This window comes from Aulonocara sp. 'chitande type north' Nkhata Bay, linkage group LG7 (assembly GCF_057382095.1).
Source record: "Aulonocara sp. 'chitande type north' Nkhata Bay isolate Kocher_YH1m ecotype deep benthic linkage group LG7, A_spYH_male_GT1.1, whole genome shotgun sequence".
In the NCBI taxonomy this organism is placed as follows: Eukaryota; Metazoa; Chordata; class Actinopteri; order Cichliformes; family Cichlidae; genus Aulonocara; species Aulonocara sp. 'chitande type north' Nkhata Bay.
The window spans coordinates 63975676-64003321 of NC_141350.1; the positions used below are offsets into that span (position 1 = coordinate 63975676).

Sequence of the window (27646 nt, forward strand, 5' to 3'; positions counted from 1 at the left end):
ACAAATCCAAACTTGTGCACACAATTCCTCTTTTCTAAAGTCATTAAATATGTAAGCTGTAAATAATTCCACCCTGTAAAAGGAACAGTTCAAAGAAATCAGTAAAAGCCCCAAAATACTGTGACGTTTGTGACCAAAATGAGTGTATTTGGACTTCTGATCACAACATAAACACAGAATAGTGAACCGAGATCGCCAGCAACACGTCTGCATCTACAGGATGAATACTGCAGTGCCTCAGTATTATCAATAATAACGTCAACACATACGCGGCATACACACACCCATCCCCACCCCCTGCCTTTCTTTTTAAAGGCTATTGTGGAATGTGTGAGGGAAAATGAACCTTTTCATCCATTCAGTAACTGTCCTATCTGTTTCAGTCTATGTTGGGGTCAGCCGCAATTCAGAAAGCTTTTACACAGCTTTTCTAACAGTCCATCTCAATTTAGAGGAAAGAAAATTGTTGTGGAGGTTCACTTGTCTTTCTGTGCGGACAAAATTGGAACCAATCTGACCCCAATTTTTGTTTTGTTGGAAAAGCTTTCCTTTTGCTTCCTTTGAGGGACATAAAAAAACGCCATTGCATTTAGGGATTGAAGTATTTATTGAATTTAATGCACTAAAAACATAAACAGATGCATTATAGAGAGCGTGTCTGCACAGATGTGACATTGGCTTGAAAGTAGAATACAACATACATTTAATATATTCAGTCAAATTTAACTGGTCTTATAGAAAGATGTGAAAACTTATAAAAAGTGTGATTAATGCATATGCAATTTATACTAAGATAAATTTAACAATATAAAATACAGTAAAGCGAGCAGCTGCTGAGCAAAACAGAGCTTTGGTCAAAATGTTTTGAAAGGAAATCTGGAGCATTAAGACCACTGCGTAGCTGGTTAGCACAGTATCAACGTATTAAGAGCTGACAGTGTTCGCATGTTTAAATAAAGGCACTTTCCACATTTCATAAAAAGCAATATGAATGAAATAACAAAAGAAAAAACTGGAAAACCAAGTAGTGTATCAAAATGTACAATAAATACAATTAAACATTTTATTTTCTGAATTAAAAACGTACAAATCCGCCTCACAGGATTACCTCTGTGTCGTAGTCAAACACCAACAACGGCTGTTATTTAGTTCAATGTTCAATTCATATTGTAGAGTCAGAAATTTCAAAAATAAACAAGACAGACTTGTGTTTGATTTACTATCCAACAAGCAAAATGTGAAGCATGCACTGAGTTAAAAATAGTTTTTCATAGCAATACAAGGAAAAAGGTATTAAGCTTCAGAACGTGGTCCATGTTATATAGTGTTCCCTGCTGATGCACGTCACGCTCAGTCTACGTTTCTGTACCTGGAGAAGAGGTTATAGAGGACGCGCAGTGTTGATTTGAGGTCACAGTTCACAATATCTGAAGGACAAAGGAAGGAGAGTTACACATGGGTACATATATTCAACAAGGGTTCAACCTTTTAAAAGCAGTCAGCAGTAGTGTGGCTGGATTTCAGTCGAGGTGTATGACTGTCCCTTTTTCTGCACAGCAGCAGCGTAATTAGAAGGAAAAGCAGCACTACGGATGATGGTTTAAGTGAGCTTAAGCCACTGGCACAGTTGGAGATGTTGTGGCACCACAAACTTATAAGTCACTACTTTGCACATGGGCAGCAACAGATACCTGGATGACATGATGATGATTTTCATCATTCTGGTCTGAAAGTATGGTTCAGTTATTGTGATTCATATGCGATTATAGACGAGGCACATACAATCCTTTATGAGGGATGCTCGAACTAACTTGGCTGTGTTTTAGCGACTCCCCTGCCAAACAACCACATCTCAAACAAGTATCATACGTGCACGTTGGGTTTAAGCTCAGTGACAAAAAGATCAAGTTAAGCTCGAGACATTTAATCTCAAAAAAGTCTCAACATTATTACCTTCTTGCCATCACCATCTTTTTCTGCTTTTATGATTTTTTTGGGTACTTTACTTTGTATTCTCATTATGATAATTCTGTGTTTTTGTTGTACTAAACAAATGATAGGACCTAAAAATGAATGACAACTGTTTATACTTTTTTTATAAACCGTTGTCATCCAAAATAAAAAAGCATAACAAATGTCAAGTGGAGGAAAAAATATCGATTAGCATGTTTGGAGCTACTTAAGAGCTGTAAATGATATTTTGAGTCATGGGTTTGTGCAAACGAATGAAAAGTGGCCTACTTGAAAAATAAATTTAAAAATAGCAGTTCAGTAGCTTTACAAATGATAAAATATTGTAGAAAATATTTTAAAAATTTAGCAGCGGGTTTAGGATATGATGTACTTGTTTACACATTGTACACTCAGTAATGTAAAGAATTATAAAGACATAATAAATACAATTTAAATAATTAAAATTAAAATAAGACTTGTTCATATTTATTTATTTATTTTGGTCAAAGCCAAAGGAACATGGCAAAGGTTTGTAACCCCAACTCTAAGCTGGAGGGATCTTTATCTGCTTGTATGTCATTATAAGCAATCTGATCCTTGGCTAATAAAAGATGATTGATTACTGCAGCTAAAAAGTGAACAAAAACTAGTGGACCCTGGTGTGTCACCACATACAGCAGTGTATAAAGAAGCAAAGGTTCAAAAGCACAAATATGTTGAATGAACATCCTACCCTCAGGTCGGGGCTTTGGTCTCTCCAAACCTCCATCCTGCATCAGCTCAAAGGAGAAGGACACATTGTGAACCTGCAGACAGAGTGAGGAGGCTGCTGAAGGAAACACGTCGCATACACGCAGAAACACAAATCGTACAAACTGCACACAGGTCCTCGTTGATAAGGGAACATCCTCTGTGGGCCGACGCGGCAAACACAGCACGGCTCTGTTCTGTAAGATCATGAGCCTTCAGCAGCTGCACAAACAATCTGCTCCCTCATTTATCAGTGGATACATTACACCAGTGTCACTCAAAAAAACCCTCCTAATGCTGGGAAAGCGATACAGTCACATTCTTCATGCTATCAAAGGTGAATGAGTAACAAAGTATAACGATATATTTCAAATAGCTGCTTGGATTTCTTTCCTGTTTGTTTACTATGATTTTGTTCTTATTAACTCTTCTAGGTGCCCCAAAGGAAACAAAAGAATCTTTAATGGCGGCTTTAAAGTCCTTCAGCTCATCTTTACGCTGCCTTTGTACATTTACCGAGCAATGTATGCCAGTGCAAAGTGGAGACATGGGATTTCTCCAGAAAACTGATAATTATGACGCCGGGAAGCTGAGCTGATATTAATGTGGGTAGGACCGGACTTGTGTCCAGGTAAACTGCTTAAAGGCGGTTAAGATTTTTCACATATAGTGCATTTAGACGAGCAGATGTGCTCTCCTGTTGAGGAAAGACTTCTCAGCCAGTCTGACTCAAAAAATGGGAATCCAATCACAGGGAAGAGGTTGAAAGAGGTTTTCCATTCCCCGCACATTGTGTCTGTCGGTGTATGCTCTCCCTGCTGTGAAGTACTAAAAGCTTTGCCCAACAAGGGCTTATTGTGTGAAAAGCGTGACCTTAGCCCATCTAATAGAAAAAAGAAAGGAAGAGCCTGGAGTAGAGATCCACTGAGCAGAAGCAGGAGTGCTTTCTTGATGCCTCGTGCTACTTTGCACAGCCCACCCCTGGTGTATCGCCCACAGGCCTCTGGGCCCCCCCCCCCCCCACACACACACACACACACACACACACACACACACACACACACACCCCGAGTAAGAGCTGAGCCCCTAAGCCACTCCAGTGTTTCCCTGTGCAATAGGAGATTACAGATGCTGTGGGGCTGGTGCCTGTTCTTCCGGGCCAGGAATGTCTGTGTGTGTGTGTGCGCGAACGAGCAGTTGTGTACATTGAAGCACCCGATGCCCATTTTGCTTCGCAGCTTGGCAAGGGCAGCTGGCCAAAACCCAAACAAAAGGCTACTGTGGTGTCTCCGCAGATTGCCTGCTCAGAATACCGTAGTACTACAGAGGCCAATGGAGAGGAGAGATGGCTCTGCAGTGAATGGGCTCCGGGGAAAACGGATGGCATTTATCAAGCTATTGAGAGGAGAGAGTCTTGGCTCCAAGTATGTGAGGCTCCTCAGAAATGGAGTATCGATTTAGGCGTGTTCCCTAAACTATAGGTCAGGACTAAAGATTGGTGTAAGCCATGTTTCTCACAGATCTCTGAAAGAAAAATATTAGACGGCGGAGCTCACAACAACAAGTTTACTATCCTGCTTCAAAAACAAGCTAACAGTGCTGCATTTGTGTATTCTGTGACGTCTGTGCTGTTTTACGGGTGAACGACTCATCAAATGTCACGACAGCCTTTTTATTCAGCAACAAATACAAAATAAGTGTGAACTGACCCCATACAGATATGCACGCACATCTCTAGACACTGCACTACAGGGGGCATCAACCATGCATACCTCTTCTAGTCTGACGCTTAAGCCCCGTACCTCTCTGCCTTATAGCTACAAAGGTAAAGTCCTTGGAAAATAGTGATCATATTGAGGTACTGTGTTTTTGGTGAGACATTTCTTTAACCTCTGTTTACCTTTTGGTCAAAATTCTCTGGTGTGAGAAAAAAGTTGTAGAGCGGCACAAAGTATCCTTCCAGCAGCCCCATCAGCAGCACCAGATAAACACCATCTGCAAACTGAAACAGCAGCACAATAGCGGGGGCGTGTAAGAGAATTGTTCAAACGAGTCGAACTGGTTTATAGACATGTGACATTGAGCACGGTGTTTACAGACTTAACAAAAGAGATGTGACATCATCAAATGGCTATTAAAACCTACAAATATCATTAAACAGTGAGCCTGCGTGTGTGTCAGCGTGACAGCTTTTAATCATCCAAACGGGGTAACAGTTGTCGTTGAAAATATCATCTGTCAACCTGAAAACCGATCACATCGTTTCTGTGTGTATTTAGGTGTGTGACGTACCTGCGTGTCCAGTTCAGACACCTCCAGGTTGAGCTTGTTCAGGTGTTTGTTCACAAATGTGATCAGTGTCTGAGAAGAGACAAAGGAAGGTGTCAGACACACAAAAAAAGTGCTTCAAAGATGAAGAGGAAATAGTCCAAAGAAACAACAAGACCCTGCAGGGTGTTCCAGACGGACCGGCAACAATACGCAAGGTTTTCACAACTGACACTAAAATATCCTCAAGCTTCCTAATTTTACAGCGTCTGAGCAAAAGATAGCTTTAGATATTACTATAGAATTTGTTGTCAAAGGAGCAAAAGCGTCTGGACTTCTTGAAGTTGCTAGAAGACGTTTCACCTCTCATCCGAGAAGCTTCTTCAGTTCTAAGGTCAAATGTCGGAGAGTCCATTTCACAATGAGCTCACCCGAAACCCTGGCTCATGTGATTAGAGGACTATCAGGGGGTCCTTTTGTCCCTCTTTGGGGGGATACTCCCACTGGGTTTAAATCTGGGACTCTCCGCCATTTGACCTTAGAGCTGAAGAAGCTTCTCGGATGAGAGGTGAAACGTCTTCTAGCAACTTAAAGAAGTCCAGACGCCTTTCTTTCCAAGCTCCTTTGACCACGATGACCTGGATGGTTGTGTCACGGTTTGCAGCTGCATTTCAACCAGCGGTGTTCACATCTGATCAGATTTGAACACAGAAAAGTACCGTCAGATTCTTAACCACCATGCAATACCATCTGGAAAGCATCTGATTGGCAACATCTTCATCGTTCAGCATGACAATGGTCAGAAACACACTGCCAATGCAGTTAAAACAAACAAAACTACCTGGATAGAAAAGCACATAATCATGGATTGGCCTGCCCAGAGGCAGTGTGGGATCACCTTAACATAGAATGTAACAAAAGGACACCGACATCCAAAGAGGAGCTTCGAATGTCCTTCATGAAGCCTTGAGAACTATGAAGACTACCTCAAGAAATTTCTAGAAAGCTTCCTGAGAGAGTTAAGACTGTGTTGAAGAATAAAGGCAGTCACTTTCAAGCTCGTATCTCCCCAGACTCAGTTTTTGCCTCATCTACCGTGTTTCTATCTATGTTTTGCATGTTTAAATAAATGACTGCCCTTTTCACCATTTTGCCAGGAAAACAGAAAAAGTAAAGGAGTGGCTCGAGACTTGCACAGTACTGTATTTAGATTTTTTTGTAAAAATTCAGTCTTCCATAGTCCCACATAGTACAATGCTACTGCAGAGTCTCAGTACCTTCTTCACAACACTCAGCTTATCAGGAGCGTGGTCAAACAGGGTGTCGAAAGCATCACGCTCTGTGGAGAATAAAAATAGATCACCGTGAATAAATCTGGGGAAAAAAGTGTTACATAAGTCACTTCTTTCAAGAAAACCTACCATGTCTGCCAGAGAAGGCCCTGAGAAAGAAAAAAGGGAAACAAAATGTGTCAGGTAAACTGATTTTTACATCATCAATTTTGCAATATTTACACCACACAAGAGGGAAAAAACAAAACGAAACACAAACGCTTCCAGTTCAATCGCAGAGGAATGCAAAAGGATTATGTCACAGACATAACAACACAATAATGTAGCTGCGGTCTCATAATTTGATTAACAATAGGCACATGTATACTTTGGGTATTCAAATAACCTGGGTATCATCAGTGGCATGGTCACACTGAGCACATACTGCAGCACAATACAATAATCTCAATAGGACAACAATGCAGGGAATTAATACAACGAATGAAGATGTTCAGGTTTTCTATGGGAATGGAGGGCCTCTTGTCTGTTATTACAATGTTAGCACTTTGGAGGACGTTGCTGTTGTTGGAAAGGGTCAGGTGGTTTTGGAGGGTAGGGAGCAAGTGCAGCACGAGTGTCCCGGAGGAAGAGATATCGCAGCGGGCAGACCAGCAAGAAATGGCAGACACACACACACACACACACACACACACACACACACACACACACACACACACACACACACACACACACCCCCAGAAGCACTCCCACACACGTTTATGGTGTAATCTGTGATGGCAAAGGCAAGCAGGTCTGGGCAATGGTCCTGGTGGTGTGGTAATAACTGTATATCCACTGTGACCATGTGAGTGTGTGTAAGCCTCAGTGCATGTGTGAGTGCGTGTGTTTTATTAGCAGCCTCCATCTACCATGACAAAATGTGTGTGTTGGCCTGCCGTTATCACCCTCGTTGCTGCTGTCAGGCTGCAGGACAGCCTCGCAGGGAGACAAACAGTGTGTGTGTGACAGAGTGTATGTGTGCGATTTAAATCGTCTAATTCTTCGGCTAAGGGTGCCATCACATCTCTTGTTCAGATACAATGGTTGCCTGCTCACCAGTGCACAATATTTCTTCTGAAAGCCCTCATAAAACACAGGAGGCTACTCAGATTCTGGTTTTTGGGTCTACAGTGCTGTTATCATTGGGACCGGTGTGACAAAGATACACAAATTCATCCATTCGCAGTCTTGTTTACTTCTTTGTAATTATATTCGGACATCCAGTATATCCATGGTTACTAACCTGGCTAGACTATGACAATCGACCAAAAATAGACACGGGAAAGGATTTCTGTCGAGGTCTTTAGTCGGGCAGTGTGCTCCTTTTTATTAATGTGGATAATGTTTTAATGCAAAGAATCATATCGAGCTGGTTCCTTTTTATCACCAGCACAAACATGTGTCAGGCTGAGTGCAGCACATGTGTTGTGAGGTGTAAAAACTGAGTCACACAGTGGAGCGTACTTACTCTGTGTTGCCTGTGATTTCCTCTTGAATTTGCCTTGATTGAAGGATGCCCTCTCTTTTCTGGAAAAGATAAAGGGAGGATAGTAAGTTCACGTGCAATACATTGTTTAGCTTGATACAAGTAGAACCTATTTTGAGCCGTTCACAAAGTGACACCACAGCAGGTAGCCCTACATGTTTGACTGATATGCGTCTCCTGCTGGGATCGAACCAGGAATCATTCACTTGTCAGCCTAATGTAAAAACCACAAGGATTACAATATACATCTTATGATGTACCTTTTTTTATTGTTTCTTAATCCAATTAATCTATTTTTATTTTTAATTGTTCTCAAATTTCAGTGGATGTGCCTCAGGGTTAATTTAATTTTAATTACTTTCCTTTGTTTTGTCTTTTTAATTGATTCGAAATTGGTTATTTGTTACTTTTTCTTTTATTACTTTGTGCTCCGTCTTATAATCTGTTTGTCAGTCATCTGTGTACATGAAAGGCGCTATGCAAGCTAGTTTCACTGACTGACTGATTGACAGATATTATGCTAACTAATGCTACCTCAATGCTGGGGATAATTTAAACTAAATAATCTATAAAAACCACTGTAGAGTCACGTATGTAAATGTCTCCATCGTGCAGGCTGTCTGATGCAGCAGGTTTTTAATATACGAGAAAATGCTGACAGCAACTGTTACCTCAGGAAGTCAGTCAATGTTTGTGGAGTTTATATAGTTCGATATAACGATATATATCGGATGACGATATAAAAACGTCTATCGTTTCATTTTACGCTACCGTTTGTTTCGTGGTGTCGCAAAATAAACTATTTACAGCGATATTTTTTCATTGTTTTGATGGTCACCATAGTGGCTATATTAATTTCTTAAAGTTCTCTTATATTTAATATAACCACACTACGGACAGACAAGCGCCTGTGTTTATGTGTTGTCGTTAGCAACAACGACAGTAAAACCATTGCGTGCCCGCTTGTTTATTTTCCACATAAACCTTTCACAATAAAGCTCAAGATCCTGTTGAGACTTTTCAAAATAAACTGAATCACGTGAAAAAGTGTGCAGAGTATTTACAAATGAGAAGCAAAAAAGAGCCGCCAGGTGCTAAAAAAAACAAACAAACCTTAGACTCAAACAGAACAGGCTTTTCCCCGCAGCGCGCTGTGTAATAAATACTCACAAAGAAAACGGCGGCCGTTACAACCTATGTCTAAAAATGTGTAGTTTCATGCATCAGTTAAAACACTCGACTCCAGATACACGACACGCAGCTGGAAACACTTCAGCTACCCAAGAGTCACAGAATTTACAGGAAATGTTAAATGTGATTTATATCGTTATCGGGACGATATATGTTTTATATCAGGATATGAGATTTTGGTCATATCGCACAGCCCTATAAGATGCCATCTCTCCTTCTTTCTAATGATTTATTCCAAGTGTTGATTGGTTGTGGAAAGGATTAGTCCAGGAATATAAACCCAAAGGAGGCGGGGCATGTGATCGGGTCTTCGTCCTTCTCTCCTCCTACCTGATCTCCATAAGCACCAGCTTTATTCATTTATTGCTGCTATAGCTTTGTATATTAAGTACAGGCTGAGTGGGAGTTACTGGCAGTGTTGCTTATTTTTATTTTAGTTTTTCTGGACTAGGTTGAGGGAGAAGCTGGAATGTGACGGCCCATTATGTGGCTGGTTCATGGTCTTCTTCCTCTTTTGTTTGTTCTAGCGCCCGTGTTCTTTTGTTTCTTTCTGTCCTTTTGTGAGTAACTATGTTCCTGTTATTAAAAGCTTGATGAATGGCAGCAGCATCTCACATGTTGGGTTCCTTTGAGCCATAGATTTAGGGAGCGTAACATCAACAACCTAATTTCTACATCAATCTATCCTGTCACTGACTCCATCTTCATTGTGGTAAAGCCTTTATTGAAAAATTGTCTTCTACAGACATTTCAATCTTTACTAGATGTCAAATTTTACAGCTAAACTCAGTAAACATTAACGGTGCTGAGACTTTTGTGTGTCCCTGACAATTAATGGTGGAGAAAAAAAAATTGATGTTCAGACCTCGTCTGAACATCATCGAGGTCTGAACCTCGTTGATGTGTGTGCAGAACAAAGCCCAGAAAACACAATCACGTATTTTAAAGTGCTAACTCGCTCGTAAACATGCAGGAGAGACACAATACGCTGTGTCTTGTTAATGTGGCCGTATGCTGCATGCATTCAGACTTATCCAGTGTTTAAAATAATAAACAAATACTGCTCAGTAAAACCTGGTGCTCGTGCCGAATTAAGGAGAACATGCCTGATTTTTTTATAAGCAGCAGATTAAAAAAAAAAAAAGAACGTTCACCAACCTGGACGACGACTACTTGAATCGAGACGTGATCCGGCAATCTGATCGGTGCTCTGAAGTGTTGCGACAGCGCCACCAGCAGGTGCAAGATGGCAACTATGCTCTTAGCATGAACCGCTAATGTAAGAAAACAGAAATAATAGTCAGAAACAATAACTAGCAGATCTGTGAGATCAGGATTTTGCTTCACACGGGGGTTTCTGATAACGGTGAGGTAAGTCTGTAAGCTGTAGCATAAAATGAGAACAATTAGTGTTTTATTTACATCATTATAGGTACATTATTATTATTTAAATGTTAAATATATCAAAAATCATCCCACAGATCATACTGTGGTGGCCCTGGAAGCAAGCACTCACGTAAAAAAATGTGAACCAGAATTAGCACCTTTATATTTCTATTATCATATCTTCTATTTTTGTGGCATTTGATAGAGTTAAGTATTAGTATTTACAGTACAAAAGAGTTTTGTATTTGTGTTGTGCGCTACCGATTTAGTCAACAATTTCAAATGTCACATAATGTCGTCATTCTTCAACTAATGTCACCGACACACAGCTCTTTCTACACCATTTCTTTCCCCAATCTTTAGCCTTTGTATTTTTTAAATGTGAATACCTCACCCAAAGCATTGGGATGCCAAATAACAAGGCACATATTTTCAATGGTTTTTTTTTTAATATCGTTCAAGGAATTTAGAATGAAAAGTTTTACGTGGCAAGGTCGTGTACATACAAACACAAGATGCCAAAAGTTGCCTTGAAGCGATATTATAAAAGCTACAAAATACGAGCTTCAGTGAGGAGGGAGAAAGCACAGAAAAACAGAGTGAGAATGGCTGCAGTGATCAGTCAGAAACACTCAAGAGATGTGCAGTTAGCCATCCAAACAAAGATTTACCTTTGGATACATCAATCAATCAGGATCAATTAACTGTCTAAAGCAAGCCTTTGGTTGTTCCAAATGGTATTGGCAAATAAGAGAGGAAGCTAAAAGCATTCATAAAACCTTAGATCCCTGCTGCATGAGGACCTAAATAGGCAGCATCAGGAAGGGTTTTCTACGGCCTCTGGATGTGAGATGAAAGCAGGCACAAACAAAATTGATTAAAAGAAAGCTCCTCAAATAAAAGGACAGCCAAATCAATTACATTCTGTGCTATTAACTGTGCTCTTTAGCATATTTGAAGACATCTCGTACTTAATATCTTTTCAAGGACACAGTTTCTACAAGAGGCGCATTTAGGAAAGCCTGATTTTTCAGTTTTAAAAGAACATAACAAAATCAGTTGTGTTCGTTATCCTAAAGATTTTCTCTGTGTGTTATTACATCATTTTTTAATCTTTCTTTTGTATTTTATACCACATAACTGCTTTCGGAGGTTTCTGGGTACTTAAGTACTCACTGGGTAACCCAAGAGCCTGAAACATTTTTACTGCTGCAGTCTCACATTTTTCTTTTAGTCTTGTTACAATTTGTTATAGTTCCTTTGTAGCATACTGGAAAGCCTGGACTCTGTGTGTCCTGTGGTGGACCAATCAATGTACACAGTTCATCTAAAGACTAGAAAGTACTCCATTGGCGACTCCATTGGTTGCAAAAGACACAGCTCTCAGTAATCCTATTCCTGATCATTTTATGGGCTCAATCTCTCGTTTCAGAACATACGAAATGAACCTCATTCAGTAAATTATTGTCATTATTAGGATCAGAAAGAAGTTTTACTCAGGGTATGCTCATGTTCGAACAACTAGCTGTTAGCCAATGAGCCTGCGGTGTCCTCAGCTTCACAGTCAGATCCACATCTAGTTTCAAAACACCAAGTCTGATCTCAGTACTAGGGAGCCTCACCGTGCAAGTTCTCCTTGCTGCTTGGGGAAAACACAATCTGCCAAGTACCTTAAAAATCTGTAAGTATTCTTTGTTGCACTCGTGTGTGAAGTTAGCTGATGAACAGACTGTTGATGGCATTATTTCTGGGCTCATTCACACTTCATTGTCAACGTCCAACTTCCAGTACTATATGCTGCAGCTAATGACGAAAGTAAAAAGGCAGTGTGCAGGGAGCTCAACAGTAATTATTGTTACTCACTCTGTCAGATCAAAGAGTGCCATCAAAGGACAGATGGAGAGCTCTCTTAACATGCGCGGCTACACGGTTACATCTCAGCAGGAAGCATATTAATCCAATGGACAGATGAGTACATTCAGACACAAATCCTTCAAATACCGTTTTCCACACAGGAAGGAAACAATGAGGGTCATGACAAGCGCCAGATTTATACAGTTTTTCTGTATAAATAAATAATAATTCACAGAATAACAAAACCACCACTCCACCTTGTCAGTGGAGACAATGCGTGGTAGTGGCTGATCGATGGGTCAGTATTAGTTATCTGCTTATCTATCAACCCCAGCATTTATACTTGATGATGAAAATTTAAAAGTAAAGAAGAGACAGGAGAAACACCTTTCTCCTGCTATACGTGCTGATTTGACATAGTTTATCCAACACAGAGGACTCTGCAACTCGTGTTTGGAAAGTCACAAACACAACAACCAGAGGGGTGTACTACAAAGCCAGATTAACGATTTGTGTCGATGTTAAAGCCCAAACTTATCCTGAACACATGACCTGGTTGATAGCCGGTTATGTTACAGTTTCAGTTCAAAGCTAGAAGATGGAAGCGGCGTGTTTTCGCTGGTTCTTTTATTTGCAGCTTGTTCTAAACTGCAAATAAAACCCCTGGATCGAGTGCAAACTGTCGATGCACTGTAACTGTATTGTGCATGCATTTGTTTGGTGATGCAGAAAATAACAATATACTATATAGTATAGTATATAACACAGTATATAGTACATTACAGTGCAGTATAGCATAGTAAAAAAATCTGTGTAAACCAGTGTGGTTGTTCTTTAAAAAAAATAAATAAAAATTGCGTAATATTAGATTCTAGTAGAGTAACTTTGTATGTCACAGTTCAATATAAGCCTTATTTATCTGATATTGGGTCGTGTTGCAGCCCGTCAATTCAGCCTCTAATTGAAACAAGCTGCTTTAGCCGACCTCCCTTTAATTCGACTTTCTTCTGAAGAAACACGTCATTTTGGATTTGTTGGCAGTAACACGTCTTTTCCTCTTCTTTTAACAACAGTCTGTAAATGTCCATGAACTGAGGAGGACACAAGTCCTGGGACTTTTGGGAGAGAAATGCTGTCCCATTGTTGTCTGATATAAAATTCTATCACTCGACAATCCTGGGAATCTTTCGTCATATTTTACGTTTCATATGTTTTGCAGCCAGACTCTTCTACTGCAAACTCATGCTATTGGAATAGACGCAGTATGCCGTTTATCATTGTCTGCTGAAACTTGCAACACTTTTCCTGAAAAAGACGGCCTCGGGACACTGATGCGGAACTAAATTAGCGCTGATACCAAGCACGGCAGTCGATTTCCTGTTTAGTCTGTTTAGTTTAGTTGTTTTTTTAGACATGTTGCTGCAATCGAAAACAAAAAAGTACTGGCAGCGACCAGTGCTACCCCTCAGCCTCCTAGCAATTGCAGCTATGCTATCAATTTAAAACTGTCGAGTCGCCTCATTCTCAAGTTATCACATTCACAAACTCCGGTGTCCACTTCACCTCATTAAAACTTTGTTTGATATGAGCATTCACTATTATAATGGTATATACATGACAGAAGATAAGAAAAAGCAGAAAAGAGCCACAATCTATTTTTGTTAGTGTTGGGTCACTAGATGATGAATATGAGTGAAAGATTTCTACTATGCTGTATCTGCTGTGTGTGAAAATATTTAGTTTTTTAAATTTTATTTATTTTTTGCCATCTATCCTTCGACTGTTTTCCTCTTGTAGATGCAAACATCATTTTCCCCACAGGGATTCATTAGGTCCTGTCATATCATCGCAAGTGTTACATAACAGCATATTGTGTTTCACAACAGTCGTTCAAATGACTGGAGGACAGATGGCTCACCGTCTTAAAAGAAATTTCAATTTCATCAAATTAAACTAATACATGGAGATAGCGGTGCAAGGACTTCACACAGCACAAATACAAAATGCAGCGCATCTCACTGTAGTGTTTGCACTGCCTTCTCAAGGCTAAATAACTGAAAGTGCACGACAACAAGACCAAAACCAAAAGCTGCCTTTGGCGAGACGACATTACTGTAGGAATTAATAAAGAAATAATGAAACTTTCTTACAGTCAACATTCCAGCGGATGTTTCTGGTGGAGAGTTTGAGAGACTCGTTGATCCGCTCTAAAACCGTCTGCAGCTTCTGTTTCTGGGCGATCTCTGATTGGGTCACCTCTGCCACGTTCAGTTTCTCGCCTTCAAGCTTTTCTAAAAGAAGAATTTACAGTAAATTTTAAACTCAGAATTTCAGCTATCAACTACTAATCTACTACTTATCAGATCGACCATCTGCCACCATCTTACTCTATCCCTAGCATGTTATCTTCATTATATCCAAGAATCTTTTCTTTTCTCCTGACTGGCAGCATCGTCTACAACATCCTTTGTCCAGTATATCCCATCCCCTCCTCTGCGCATGTCACCCTTGACTGCTGTCTTCAAACCGCTCAACCTGAGCTGCCCCTCTGATGTACTAATCTTGTCCATTCTGGTCATTCCCAGTGGAAATCTAAGGATCTTCATCTCTGCCACCTCCAGTTTGGCCTCCCGTCCTTTTCTTAGAGGCACCATCTCCAAACCACACATCACAGGAGGAGTCACAACTAGGGCTGGGCCATATCATACCGTTCACAGTAACACCGGTATAATGTCAGGCAATGATAATGAAATATCGCAATAGAATATGGCATCCGCAGTGCCTTTGTTTTCATACGCACATGGCTGAAAAAACATGGCGGCGACGGAGAATGAGTAGGGCGAAAACGGATCGTTGAATGAAACAGATGAACCAGGATTGGTTTGTAAAAATGCTGCAACTTGAGTGGTGTGGAACTGGTTTAGCTTTCGTCCATCAGATACACACCAAAGCACATGCTAGCGGTAGAGCATGCTAGTGGGCCGTCGTTATTACCGTGTTTTTCAGAAAATACGGCACACTTAAAATCAGCCTTTGATTTTCTGAAAATCGACAGTGCCCCTTATTCCCGTGTGCCTTATGTATGAATTCTGGTTGTGTTTACTGACCTCGAAACGATTTTATGTACACGGCGCTCGAAAATCTGTCAAATGTTTCAGTGCGACTTTCGTAAGCTACGAAGCCGCACCGCTTGATGGATTATCGGAGGAGCATTACGGCTATCGTAGGCAGGAGCCTGGCGGAGTGATACGTGCTGTGCTTCAACATAATATTACCGTATTGTGTGTATAACCTCTTTTTAAGTTTTGTGGATATTATACATGGTTATGCTGAGGATATGTCGGCCAGTTTCCACTGGAAATGCCTTTTGGTTAAACTGCCAGCAAGGAATTTGCATTTGCACTTTTATATTTCTATATAACTTTAATGCACATAAAAAAAACAGCTGCTTGTTTAACCTCCTAAGACCCGAACTCTTTCATGACATGCATTTTTAATTTTTCTTTGTTATTTGGGTTGATTGGGACCTAAAGAATGTAAAAACCAGATTTTTTTTCTAATTTTTGTTTTTGAGAAAAATGAGATCCACATAAGAGGACATTTGTTTCAAACAGTGGCAGAATAATGTCCTCGTAAGTGGATATTTGGTGGAGGATTTTTGCACTAATAAAGCTGTGGAGTTGTACAGTATTTTGTCTCGTGTCAGTTATATCGTTATCGCAAATTTTCAAATGTATATCGTGATAAATATTTTTGACCATATTGCCCTGCCCTAGTCACAACCATCATGTAAACCTTCCCCTTCAATCTCGTCACCATCCTTCTGTCACAAATCTCCACCAGCTCCACCCTCCCTGCACTCTCTTCTTCACCTCTCTTGAGCACCGTCCTCTGTTTTGAATGGTTGAGTGACCTACACTACCTTTACTCCCTGCATGTTCACCTTTCACCTGTCTCCCTGTTATTCACACACATGTATTCTTTCTTGTTTCTAATGACTTTCATTCTTCAGCTCTCTAGTTCATACCTCCACCTCTCAAGGTTCTTTTCCCACCTGCTTCCTGCTCTCATCTGCAAACTCCCATCTGCAAACTCTTTGTCAAACCACAACAATGTGCGAAGGTTAAGTTACCAAACAGCTTCTGCAGAACTTGACCATCATACAGATCCTCAGCCAGATCTTTAACAATGATCCTCTCGCCCACCAGAACGTCATTTATCCAGTCGATCAACACCTACGCAGGCAGAAGAAGAAACAGGTGCTTCATTGGGGGCTTACAATGTTATATTTTTTTATGATACAGCTCAGCTACCTTTAAATATACCTCAATATATCCTTTAAAGAAACACAAAAAACAAATAAAACGTAGAAATTATTTTCAAAGCTTTACTCGGGCCCTTAGTCTAAGTTGTTAGGAGATGTAGCAATATAGAAATTCTTAAATGGCAGGTCAAAAGAAAAACCTTCATGAGCTCCTGCAGTTTGCGGTCATTCTTGGAGTTTGGGTCCACCATGGTGCGCACCTCGTTCTCCTCTGTTGGATGAGAAAAAGTTGGCAAAATAAACCAAACAACAGTACAAAGCAATGGAGCATTAAAGTATCTCAAACTGTAGATCCCAAAATGCTTTGGGTTAGCTAAAAATACGATTATATCCTTCATTTATCCAGGTACGAGTTGGAAAAATCTCTTTTCCAGGAGGCCCAGCCGAGAGGGCAGCAGAAATTACAACAAATATAACACGATTAAAGAAACAAATACAAGTGACATTCAGCACATTGAGTGATTTAAGCTGATTACCGAGCATGGTGTCCTCAGGGTCCAGCTCATAGTGTGAAGGGCTGAGAGGAAGGTTGATGGCATTTATCCCCTCCTCCTGAAGCTCAGACACTAGAACAAATAAGTTACAATCACACCATCAGAGTAAAACAATCACATAAACAATCAAGATATAAGACATGCTGAATTTTTGTTAGCCTGTTCTTTAAAAAACATGTATTTACATCTCATGTGTCAATAAACATCTAAACTATGAGAAGAGTGAAATTTTGTGGGTTTTTAAATGTTAGCCAATTGTAGAAGAATAACCAATAATTCAGAAGTGCTTCAGACTTTCACAAGCAGCTGAGCACTCTCATTTTAACAAATAATTATTTAGTAATAGAAAAATCATTTCCATTAACCATTTCTGCCATGAACAGACATACACGGACACAGATAGGCAGACACATACACACTGGTCTACAAAAAAAAAAGTTTTTGTTTCTAATCACTGACATTTTGACACTTTTGAATATCAATGTATCAACAAAATGTCTGGAATTTCAACTCTTGCCCACCAAAAGTGTTTTAATGTCATTCTAAAAACAGGCCAGAACGCAATATCAGAGACATGCAAAAGATGTGTAGGTCTGTCAATTTAGCTCAAAATAAAGCAAGCCCAGTATGCTCAAAAATCTTTGAGGCACCTGATTTTGTGCTTGTTCTGAACCAAAAACATTTACTCATCGTGCTCGGATTCAATTTTCTTTGATATCAGTTTTTCACTTTTATACCTTGATGAAATCTTGCCCTATGCTCATTGCTGTCATCCAGATTTAGTGGGAATACAATACATGAGGATACAAAAACTGCATCTTCAGTAACACTCTGATACACTTTCAGAAAGTTATCCCAACCCAAAAAAAAACCCAAAACAAAACTGTTGACAACCTGCACGAATGCTGCTGATGTAGTTGGCTTCAGTTTTCCTTTGAACCCATCGTCAAGCATCAACGCCTTCCTTAATTTTAGCTCCACTTTTTTCTTAAATGCTGAAACGTGACCTCTTTTCTGTCCAGTCACACTAGCTGTCCAATACTTGGAACACCATAACTAAAAAAACCAGGACGTGCTAGACGAAAATAGTCACCAAGTGAAATTTATTAGAGGTGAAAGAATCCCAGCAGCACTGGCTTGTTGGCCAGTGTTATCAAAAGCACCAGGAGAAGAAATGAAACCAGCTTTACTTCAAAAAATAAACAGTAAAAAGCTGTGTGACACATCTTTGAAATGCCAATCAATCTGATAACTCTACATGCAAGGCACACCAGCTAAGACAAAGACCAGAATTATAATCATTTGAGGTGTTCAGCAGTAGTTCGGACGTCCCCCCGATTCCACGAATAAGTGTTGGGAGCCACTTGACGTCAACCAAACACAGAGCAGTGCTGCTTCCTGCTTCTCAGTGGGCTTTAAAGCAGCCCAGCATGCCCTCCTTCACAGCATGTCAGATACCTGAGGAGGTTTGATCGCTGCTGATCTGTATGTGTGTGTGTGTGTGTGTGCACGCAGTGGAGTGAACATCCCGTGCATTACTCTGCCTTCACTGGAAAAACATCCTCTTAATCAACACCATCCACAAGTGCCTGGATGTACACTGTGTCTCCATGAGCAGACATCACATCACACAGAGGTGTATGAGAATATTCCTACAGAGCAACACACACCTCACCCTTTTCAATCCGTAAATTACCACCAATTTACCCACTTTTGTTTCCCCTGGGACAACGTGTGAGTGTTGTGGAAAAACGTCAAGCTTCAATGAGAAGGTACAGTCAGTGATGCAAGTGGTAATACCCTCCACCTAATTCCCCTCAAGAAAGTATTCAAGATTGACAAGTCGTTTGCCAGCGAGCATATCTTGAATCTTATAATGACCAGAAGTCAAAATGACCCCAATTTTCTTTTCAGTATGACCCCAAACAAACGACTGATCCCATAAACATCAATGTTACCCACAGACTCTTTTTGCAACCTTTGCAACTGTATTTTGTAGATAAAAGTGGTTGGAAATCAGGTGACAACGAGCTAGTCACCAAGGCTGGTGAACTTTTTTCCAGTCCTAGAGACTCGGGATGGGATAACCTATAAGTAAGCTTGAAGTTACTTAATTTGAATGCAGTCCAGCTAATATCTGCTGCTTGATTTACAAGGTAACACAAAAGAAAATACCCCCAAACTGAAAAATGTTCTCAGTTTGCTCATCTACAATGATTTAACATGAAGTTATAGCAGGCATACACCGGCCTGTTTTAATAGATAACAAATAGCTGCATTGCTGAGGGGGGCATGCTGTTGCATGTATACACAAGATCTATCAGACAACCCCGTATGTATGCAGTGGTAAGACTACGAGAGAGGCTTTTTAGCCCTTTATCTCAGCCAGAATCATTTAAAATCATTTAAACCTTTGTAACCCGAAGTACACAGCAAGAGTACACTCACAAGGTATGCGTGCTTTCTTGTATTTTTCTGCCCACTGCAGATCTGCTGACAAAGACGCAGAAAGTCGAATGGTCATCAGGCCAATTAGGTCTGATTGTAATCTGGAAAACCCATCAGCTACTCTGCTCGCTAAGTCTCTGTGGAGAAAGGCCAATATTTCCGGGCTCTTGGTATAGCCGGCGGATATCCGGGCAAGTACTTCCTGTACCATGTCCTAATCATTGTTTACAAATATGGCCTTAATTTTAAAAAAGCTAACAAAGAGGAACGTCATTCCCAGATGTACAGCTACACCAGGGAACAGCTAAAGCACCCACCCATTATTGGCCTGAGTAAGTTGATTGTTTAGTGTTTTGTTTGCGTGATTTTTATTTCTTTTTTATGATGGCAGTTATTCTTATTTATATTTTCAATCCTCCAGGAAGAACAATGTTTCACTGTAAACCTATACAAAGAGACACTCATTCAAATTTATTTTAAGTTATCATAAAAGTGCGATATTACAATTTTTGGTCATACTGCCCAGTAGGTCTGCACAATAAATCGAAAATTTATTGTCATCACGATATCAGCCTGCGCGATGGGCCCATCGCAAAAGACGACGTAAACTGCGATAATTGGGTACCTTAAAATGTTTACACACGTGCTTTAAAGAATTTACCAATCAAAGAAACCCCTTTACACATTTGACCAGTCGAATAGAGCCCTTCACGGCATTAACCAATCAAATGGATTAGAGGCCCGCTTCCTACACAGGTGGGGAGCGAACAACGCTGCAGCAACGAGTCACAGTTGTAAAGGCTGAGAGCGAGACGCATGACGAGAACGCTACTGACTATGAACTCGTGCCTAAAAATAAATAAATAAATAAATAAATAAATAAATAAATAGTACCTCGCTTGTTTGGAGGTACTTTGGATTTGATAAAGACGACGTTCTCCAAACACAGGTACTCTGCAAAACTTGCCGAACACTCGTGGCAACCACCAGAGGAAACACGACTAATCTCCACCATCTTCTTCAATACAACCACAGAGAACTGTTTGAAGAGTTTCAGAAAGATAGGGCTAGCCAAACAAAGGTTGCTAATGTTAAGACAAAGAGCACAGCAGTCCAATAGCTGTCTCTGTATCAGAGTTTTTCAAGTGGAACAACTTATGAGAAAACGTCGAAGCGCTACAAAGAAATAACAGAGGCCATTACACATTTTTTGACAAAGACATGATGCCTATAAATACAGTTAGCAGAGAGGGCTTCACCAGTCTGATACATAAAGTGGACCGGAGATCCCCTCATGAAACTACTTTTCCCATGTCGCCATTCCACAAATGTACGAAACATGCCGCAAGACCGTCACGTTTGAACTGAGCCAAGCTGAAAACTACGCAAGCACTACAGTAAAGTTTCCTCTCCAGTTTTGACTTACATCATAAGTACTTGGTGAGTGGTAAAATGATGAACAACTGCATTGAGATAATTTGCAGTATAATTATGTTTATTTAAAACTAATTCTAGAGACCGGGAAGGATGTCTTTCATAATTCAAGCCTCAGAAATCTTTTTATGGGGGCAATGTTTCAATGTTAAAGTGCACTTTGTTGTTACACTGCTAATACAGCAGCTTTCATTAAATAAAACTGTTGCAGTAAAACGGAAATTATGTATTCATTTTTGGGGGTTGTTTTGCTATTTATTTTATCGCAAGTCATATCGTTATCGCAGTATTGATCACAGTTTTCGCACATCGCAGGTTTTCCTAATATCGTGCAGCCCTACTGCCCAGTCCTACAACAAGCAATGCCTTTGGGACTCACAAATGCAAGATCTCTTTTGCTCTTTACATGGGCTCCTTACCTTTATACATTGAAAGCCTGCTCAAACGCTATTGGTCAGTATTGCTAAGAATACCAACAGATACCAGTACCAAAAAACTTGTCTCATGCCTTTGGGTTCTACATATTTATTAGAATTAGATAATTAGATAATTAGAAGAGATGACCACGTTTTGAATCAGGTTATCAAACCCACCTTCAAACCAGGTTTCTCTCACATTATTTTTTTTTTTTTTTTTGCAAAACAAAAGTGTATACTGGGTTAGTAACATGCGCCACTAGGCTACTAATCATCGCTGTCATCACTGGTTGGTACCAAATTTACTAGTCGTTTAATCTAATCATTTAACATTTTAACTAACGCTCAATGCCAGTAAATGATTGTGTCCTAAACATTACGCAGCCTTCTGCCACCAGGTGGCGCATTGTTGTTGAGAAACATTAAAAATCTGTTAATCTAGGCCTCGTCTTTTTGCTAACACTATTAGAATGAGATCGCGGATACAAGCAACAGAAATTAGCTTTCTCCAAAAGGCAGATGGGCTCTCGCTTAGCAATAGTGTGAGGAGTTCGGTCTGCCTTCTGAATAAGGCGTTCCAACGACCTCCTACCAGGAGTAGGCCCAGTTTATTCGTTTTTCATATGTTATTATTTCTTTTTGTAATATTTTAGTAATACGTGAACATCTTTTGTAGTAACAGGTCTTCATATAATATTTAACATCAGGTTGTTTTAAGTGTTTTTCTTCTTTGTTGCCTGTTTGGAGTATAACGTGTAACGTGGATAACGCACGATACGAGGCGCTGCACATTTAAGTGGCATGATTCATTATTGAAGAATGTGATTAATGGTTTCAATTATCTTTATTACTTGTTTTTGACATTTCCTATTAAACAGTTCTTAAATTTAACTTAACACCTGAGTGATTCTTAGTTTTAGATTAGTCGGTTAGTCTAGTTTTATTTTCCTTATTTAGTCGACTGAGAAACTAGTCGCCAGGAACATCCCTAATGGGGCTAGTTCCTCTATTCTTCTATTTCAATCACAGTTCAACAAAGACACATATGGAAAAAGGGAATAATTTTTGCTTTCTGTGGTCTACTCTACATTTTGTAACTTACAAATAACCTGAAGACCTGTGAAAGCCACCCTCAGCGGCTGAAACTTCAGTGTCTCATGTGGGGGTACAGCTGCGGTACAATGACACCATACTAATTAGCACAATGTGATATTACTGTTAACCACCACTTGTGCTATTTAAGGTAGAGCGACTTTGTTTAACCCTGGCTAGGTGCTGAGGAAGTATGGCGGGTAGATTCATCTGAATATGGCATTAATTCACTCCCCTGCTGGGATTCTGCATCGAGCAAGATTTTGCTCACCCCTTTTTGCACAACAGATTTCATTTAGTGACATTACGAGCGCACTGAAAGGGATTAAAAGGCATCCCGAGTCATCACTCCACTCCACCCCCTCCTCAGTCCACTGTCATAAAATGAGGATGCGTATCCATCCGCTTGGTTAAATAAGGGTAACACAATAAATAGCTGCATGCCTCCTGTCCAGTGCTACATATGGGGGAAAGATTGCATGCTGATGTCCTACCTGGAGGGCATAACGCTCCACAGCCCATGTCTGTCTGTCTCCGTCCCCCAGTCACAAGCATCCTCTCCTGGCTAGCAGGACCAGCTCTGTCCCCTGCGTCTCATTCTCCACAGGCTGAGCTCTCTAATAGCTTTAATACACCGACTGACCCCAAGATAAATATTAAAATTGTTTGATTTTTCACAGAGGATATAAAATTACCTCCCCTGATTCATGTATTGTATTTGCTCCATACTCAGTGTACACAGTTCTGCAGAGCCCTCGCTAATGCTCTGAAACCTCCTGACCTTCTCCTCTCTTTTCATACCACCTCGTCCACATCACATAGCTCTCCTTCCCTTCCTTCACATCCCCTCCAACCTGTTCCCTTTCTTCCTCTCATCCAGTCATTACTCCCGTTCCAGTCGGCGGCCCCTCTCTCTCCCCGGCACATGCAGAGACAGCCATAAATGTCACATGGACCTAAATTTATTCACTGATCAGTACGAGAGCGATCAGCCCACGTTTTCCATCAAATCATAGAACACACTGCAGACGTCCTACACACTGCTCTGTGCATATATACTCTGTGTGTGTGTCTGTGTGTGTGTAGGGGACATGAGCCCGTATTGATATAATGAGATTGCATGCATGTCCTATGGGCAAAGCAAACATAAAATGGGGCTCAGCTGTGCAACAGTATCCTGACTGACAGAAAGTAATCATCCGACTGAAGGGGACCTTTCTCATTCCATGATAAAACCTGGCCTTCAACAATGAATGTCATCTGTGGAGCCTGTTGTATTTCCAGTGCAAGCCGGCATGGTAATAAACTGAATTGAGCATTTAAAAGAAGCCTTTTGGAAGACATTTATTTAAAGCACGTTCCTGGTAGTTAAAATAGAGCGGGGTTAAAGAACTATTACAGAGGAAGATGAAGCGGGCAGAGGTGTCCATGAGAAGTCGAGTGAATCGCTATGAGCTCCACAGCTGCTATTCTGTACCTGATCCTGACCTCTGACCATGTGGAGCAAAGCGAGTAAGACCGAGTGCATTACAGATAACTGCTGGTCAACCAAATAATCAGTGTCTTCACCAGCTTTTATGACAAATGTTTCCAGAGATATGCTGATGGTACCGAGACATCATTCATCGCTCACAAGCTGACTGATCTTAGTGTTTTGAAACCAGACGTGCTCTGCTATCTATTAAACCATTGTAGGATTCTACTAGAGCATCTTTAAAGGATTCACAGTTCGAAACAAGCTGTTTTACCTCTCCTTCCTTCAAGCCAACTTTCATCTGTAGCCCCTCACAAACAAAACTTTGGCCAGCAGGAGGGTGGTGCTTCTGTGTAATAACAAGAGCTGAGTTCCTGGACCTTACCATATAAATAAGCTTGAATTCCTTGTACATACTCAATATTTGGAACTTTGCCCATGTTTAATATGATCATCCACAGCTGAAATAGTGCATATATGACAGAAAGGTTCACTTTAAATAAATACAGACTGAGGCAAATTAAAACAAGCAAATGACGCACACTCTGTTAGACTTTTGCAAAGTGTCCTGACATCATAAGGGCTTGCATGGCTCTCCAGTTTTTAGAAGAAGCGGTTTTTGGCAGCACCACTCGCACCACCCCTATAGATCTGGATTCCTTGGCCCAGTATATCAAGCCAACTATCACAAAGCTAGGGGTCAAAGTGGACGCTGACCTCTAGCTTGACGTCAGGGCAGCTGGCTAAAATAAAAGCCAATTCTTTCTAGGCAACACTTTGACACAGTAATCCACACCGTTGTCACCACTCGGCTGGAGTAATGTAATGCACTTTATATGGGCGTTAGTGGTTCCTCCATCGCTCGTCTCCAGATGGTACAAAATGCTACTGCCGGTCTTTTAATTGGCACATGTGAATATGAGCACGTCTCCCTCCATTGGCTGCCCATTCCTTTTAGAATGAATTTATTTGCTAATAAAGCCCTCAGTGGTCTTGCCTCACCCTCCTTCTCTGAGCTACTATGTCCTTATGTCTCTTATCTAGTCTTCTGTACAGCACTTTGGTTCCTTGTGGGTCGTTTTTAAAGTGGTTTACAAATAAAGCTAATATTGTATGGTAGTAAGGCATTACTCAGTCCTCCCTGGAAATAATTCTCCATGTTTTTGGAAATATACTGAAAGGAGAGTGGAGAGCTTGGCCTAATATATCAGACCAGAATGAATGAATGAATGAATGAATGAACTAGGTTGCCAAAGGGTCCACTGGACATGCAGAATATAATTTTTAAAACGGAGGACAAAACTGACATTTTTGGACTTTCAGCACCAGGAAGCTTTAAGCTGCAAGTCATTGATAATGAGCCCATGAGAGTGGTAACACAACAGTTAATAATTTCATCCAAGCCAGAGGTCTGAACTACAGATGTTTCCAAAGTAAGCTGGTTATGCCAAGCAGCTCTGCTGGTCTGTTTCTTTGTAATGACAGTCGACTAACTGAATGTGGAAAAACTAAGATGAAGTGTTGAAACGGACCGTATTTTATATTAACACATCTCAGCCTGTTTATCGTCTATTTAGTAAACAAATGATTCATCAAATGTGAACGTTTTTGGGACATATTAATATTTCCCTTCAGTAAAAGAAAGGGATATATTATTTTTTTAAGTGTTTTCAGGATTCTACCTCTTTGTGACGAACTCAGCTGCCGCGTCCTTTCCACGGGCTATGTGTCTGTTTTCTTTATGAGTAATGCATGCCAACACATCTGTGTTTGTTACATAACAATCATCCTTTCCTCTGCATACCCAAAGACCAGGCGGACACAGACGTGAGGCTGTAAATTCCAATTTACACCAGACAGGTGGCTAATGACCTGCTGGATGTTAAGAGGTTAACACATCTCAATAGTTCAAATCAAAAGTTTTGTAAGTGGACGTTTGATTACATATAACAATAATCCAATAGTTTGGAAAAAAAAATTTTGTTACTATTTAACTGTTTTTACTGTTCTTGCCCACCTGAGATCAAATTTAGTGTATGTCACCCACAAACTACAATGAGTTTGAACAAGTGGCCCCAATTTGTTACCGATCTGCATCTGTATGTAGCTTGTAATTATGCTGAAATAACTGCAGCCTGTATGTCTGATCCAAAGTAAATTTCTCTGTTGTTAAAGTGAAATGTTTCTTAGCTGCAACACAAAATGTTAAGCTGCTAAAAGCATGATCCATAAAACCAACCTCACATGAACTCTTTATTACCTAAATTAAATTAGTTGACCCGGTGGGAGCACTCTGGAAGGGGAAAAAAAGAGACTAATCCACATATAAATTGTCTCTGTATATGTATACCTCCTTTAACAACTAGTTTAACGCCCAATGTGTCTCCTTATTGCCTTCCAACTAAGTCAAACTAAAAAAATAAAAGCTGTTGTGAAAGCACGATGGGTGCTGCCTCTACAGTGGTTAGCGGGCCTGTGTTCCCTCTTGCCTCATTCCTCACTTATTACAGTAGTAGCGGATTCAATACCTTACATGGGTACAGACCACACAGCCTGCGGCCATGAAAGCACACACAGGACACCACACGTTGTAGTTAAAGAACTTCTTCTAAGCTTAAACATAACCAAGTGCTAAATATGTCGGCTCTCTGAAACTTCAGTGCGTAGTAGTAGTGACTTTTACTTTTTTGGAGGCTGTTCATAGAGTACAACGCTGTGTGCACATACTATAAAATGTGTCTGTAAGAGGGTTTAGTTCAGAAAACAGTGCATTCAGAGGAGCAGAAGAGTTGCTAGACTGTTAACTTTGTTAGCTGTTTACCTTCTTTGGCTTTTTTCCTTCTTACCAAAGTTCCACCAAGTTTCCCAAGGAAAGAGTCATCTTTCTTTCTGGAAGACGGAGATTTGGGCGTCGGAGACTTAGGAGACGAAGGGGACTTCTGAGGCGAAGAAGCCATGGCCGAAACGACAACTAAATCCGGGACAGTTAACTCAAAACTGTCCGAGTTGACGTGGAAATCAAAGTTTGTTAGAAAGTCAAAGTAAAAAAAAAAAACTAAGGGAAAATCGCTGTCCACTCCCTAAAGCGGAAACGGAATTCCAGACATTTTCTCCCGAGGTTGGCTGGAGTGCGTGGCCCCTCCTCTGCGGAGGAGGGCTGGGAGCAGGCGGGAGGCTTCTGACCGCGGGAACAGGGTCCAACTCGGTCTAGAGCTGTCCTGGGAGCAGCAGGAGGTGAAAATAGGAGGCAACAGAAATAGATGCAAAGGACCCTAAAAGTGACCTCGTTATAATTAAAGCCCTTTAATTTTTACTTGGGTTTTTTCTAGCTTCTCAAAGTTACCCAATAATAAACAAACAGGGCCATACCTAGAGGGGTGGACATGGGGTGTTACCAGCCCCTCCTGAAATATGACCCCCTCCCCCACCCTCCATAAGGACCTTTTTCTAAACTCTTTTTGTCTGATTAATTATTTTTTAAAAATCTTTTTATTCCACTCACTTTATTCTTTTGTTCAAGCCTCCAATTAAAGTTTCTTAGCGATGTCAAGTCCACTTTCTTTAAGAGTTGTCCGCTATACTGGATGGGGTACAACCAGTGGTTCCTGGAGGTTGCTGCACCAAAAACCACCGTTGCTCATAGTTTTTACTAAATGCTAACAAGAAAACTTCAATTGAGGGGACGTGGTTGACCTTGAAAATAAAAGTTGGGTCTCAGCAGTGCAACCAGTGTGTTCCAAGACTG

General features: G+C 40.5%; 1 protein-coding gene across 1 annotated transcript; it reads right to left on the reverse strand.

Moving 5' to 3' along the window:
• Positions 1 to 588: 588 nt before the first annotated feature.
• Positions 589 to 27076, reverse strand: parvaa (parvin, alpha a). The gene is made up of 13 exons (XM_086301919.1): positions 26723 to 27076; positions 17020 to 17109; positions 16684 to 16754; positions 16352 to 16454; positions 14370 to 14510; positions 10138 to 10253; positions 7771 to 7829; positions 6393 to 6412; positions 6249 to 6310; positions 4996 to 5064; positions 4604 to 4705; positions 2687 to 2759; positions 589 to 1427 (listed from the first exon to the last, which is right to left on the reverse strand). The coding sequence occupies exons 1-13, from the start codon at positions 26856 to 26858 to the stop codon at positions 1351 to 1353; spliced, it is 1119 nt and encodes a 372-aa protein (XP_086158045.1). The 5' UTR covers positions 26859 to 27076; the 3' UTR covers positions 589 to 1350.
• Between the last annotated feature and the right edge of the window lie 570 nt (positions 27077 to 27646).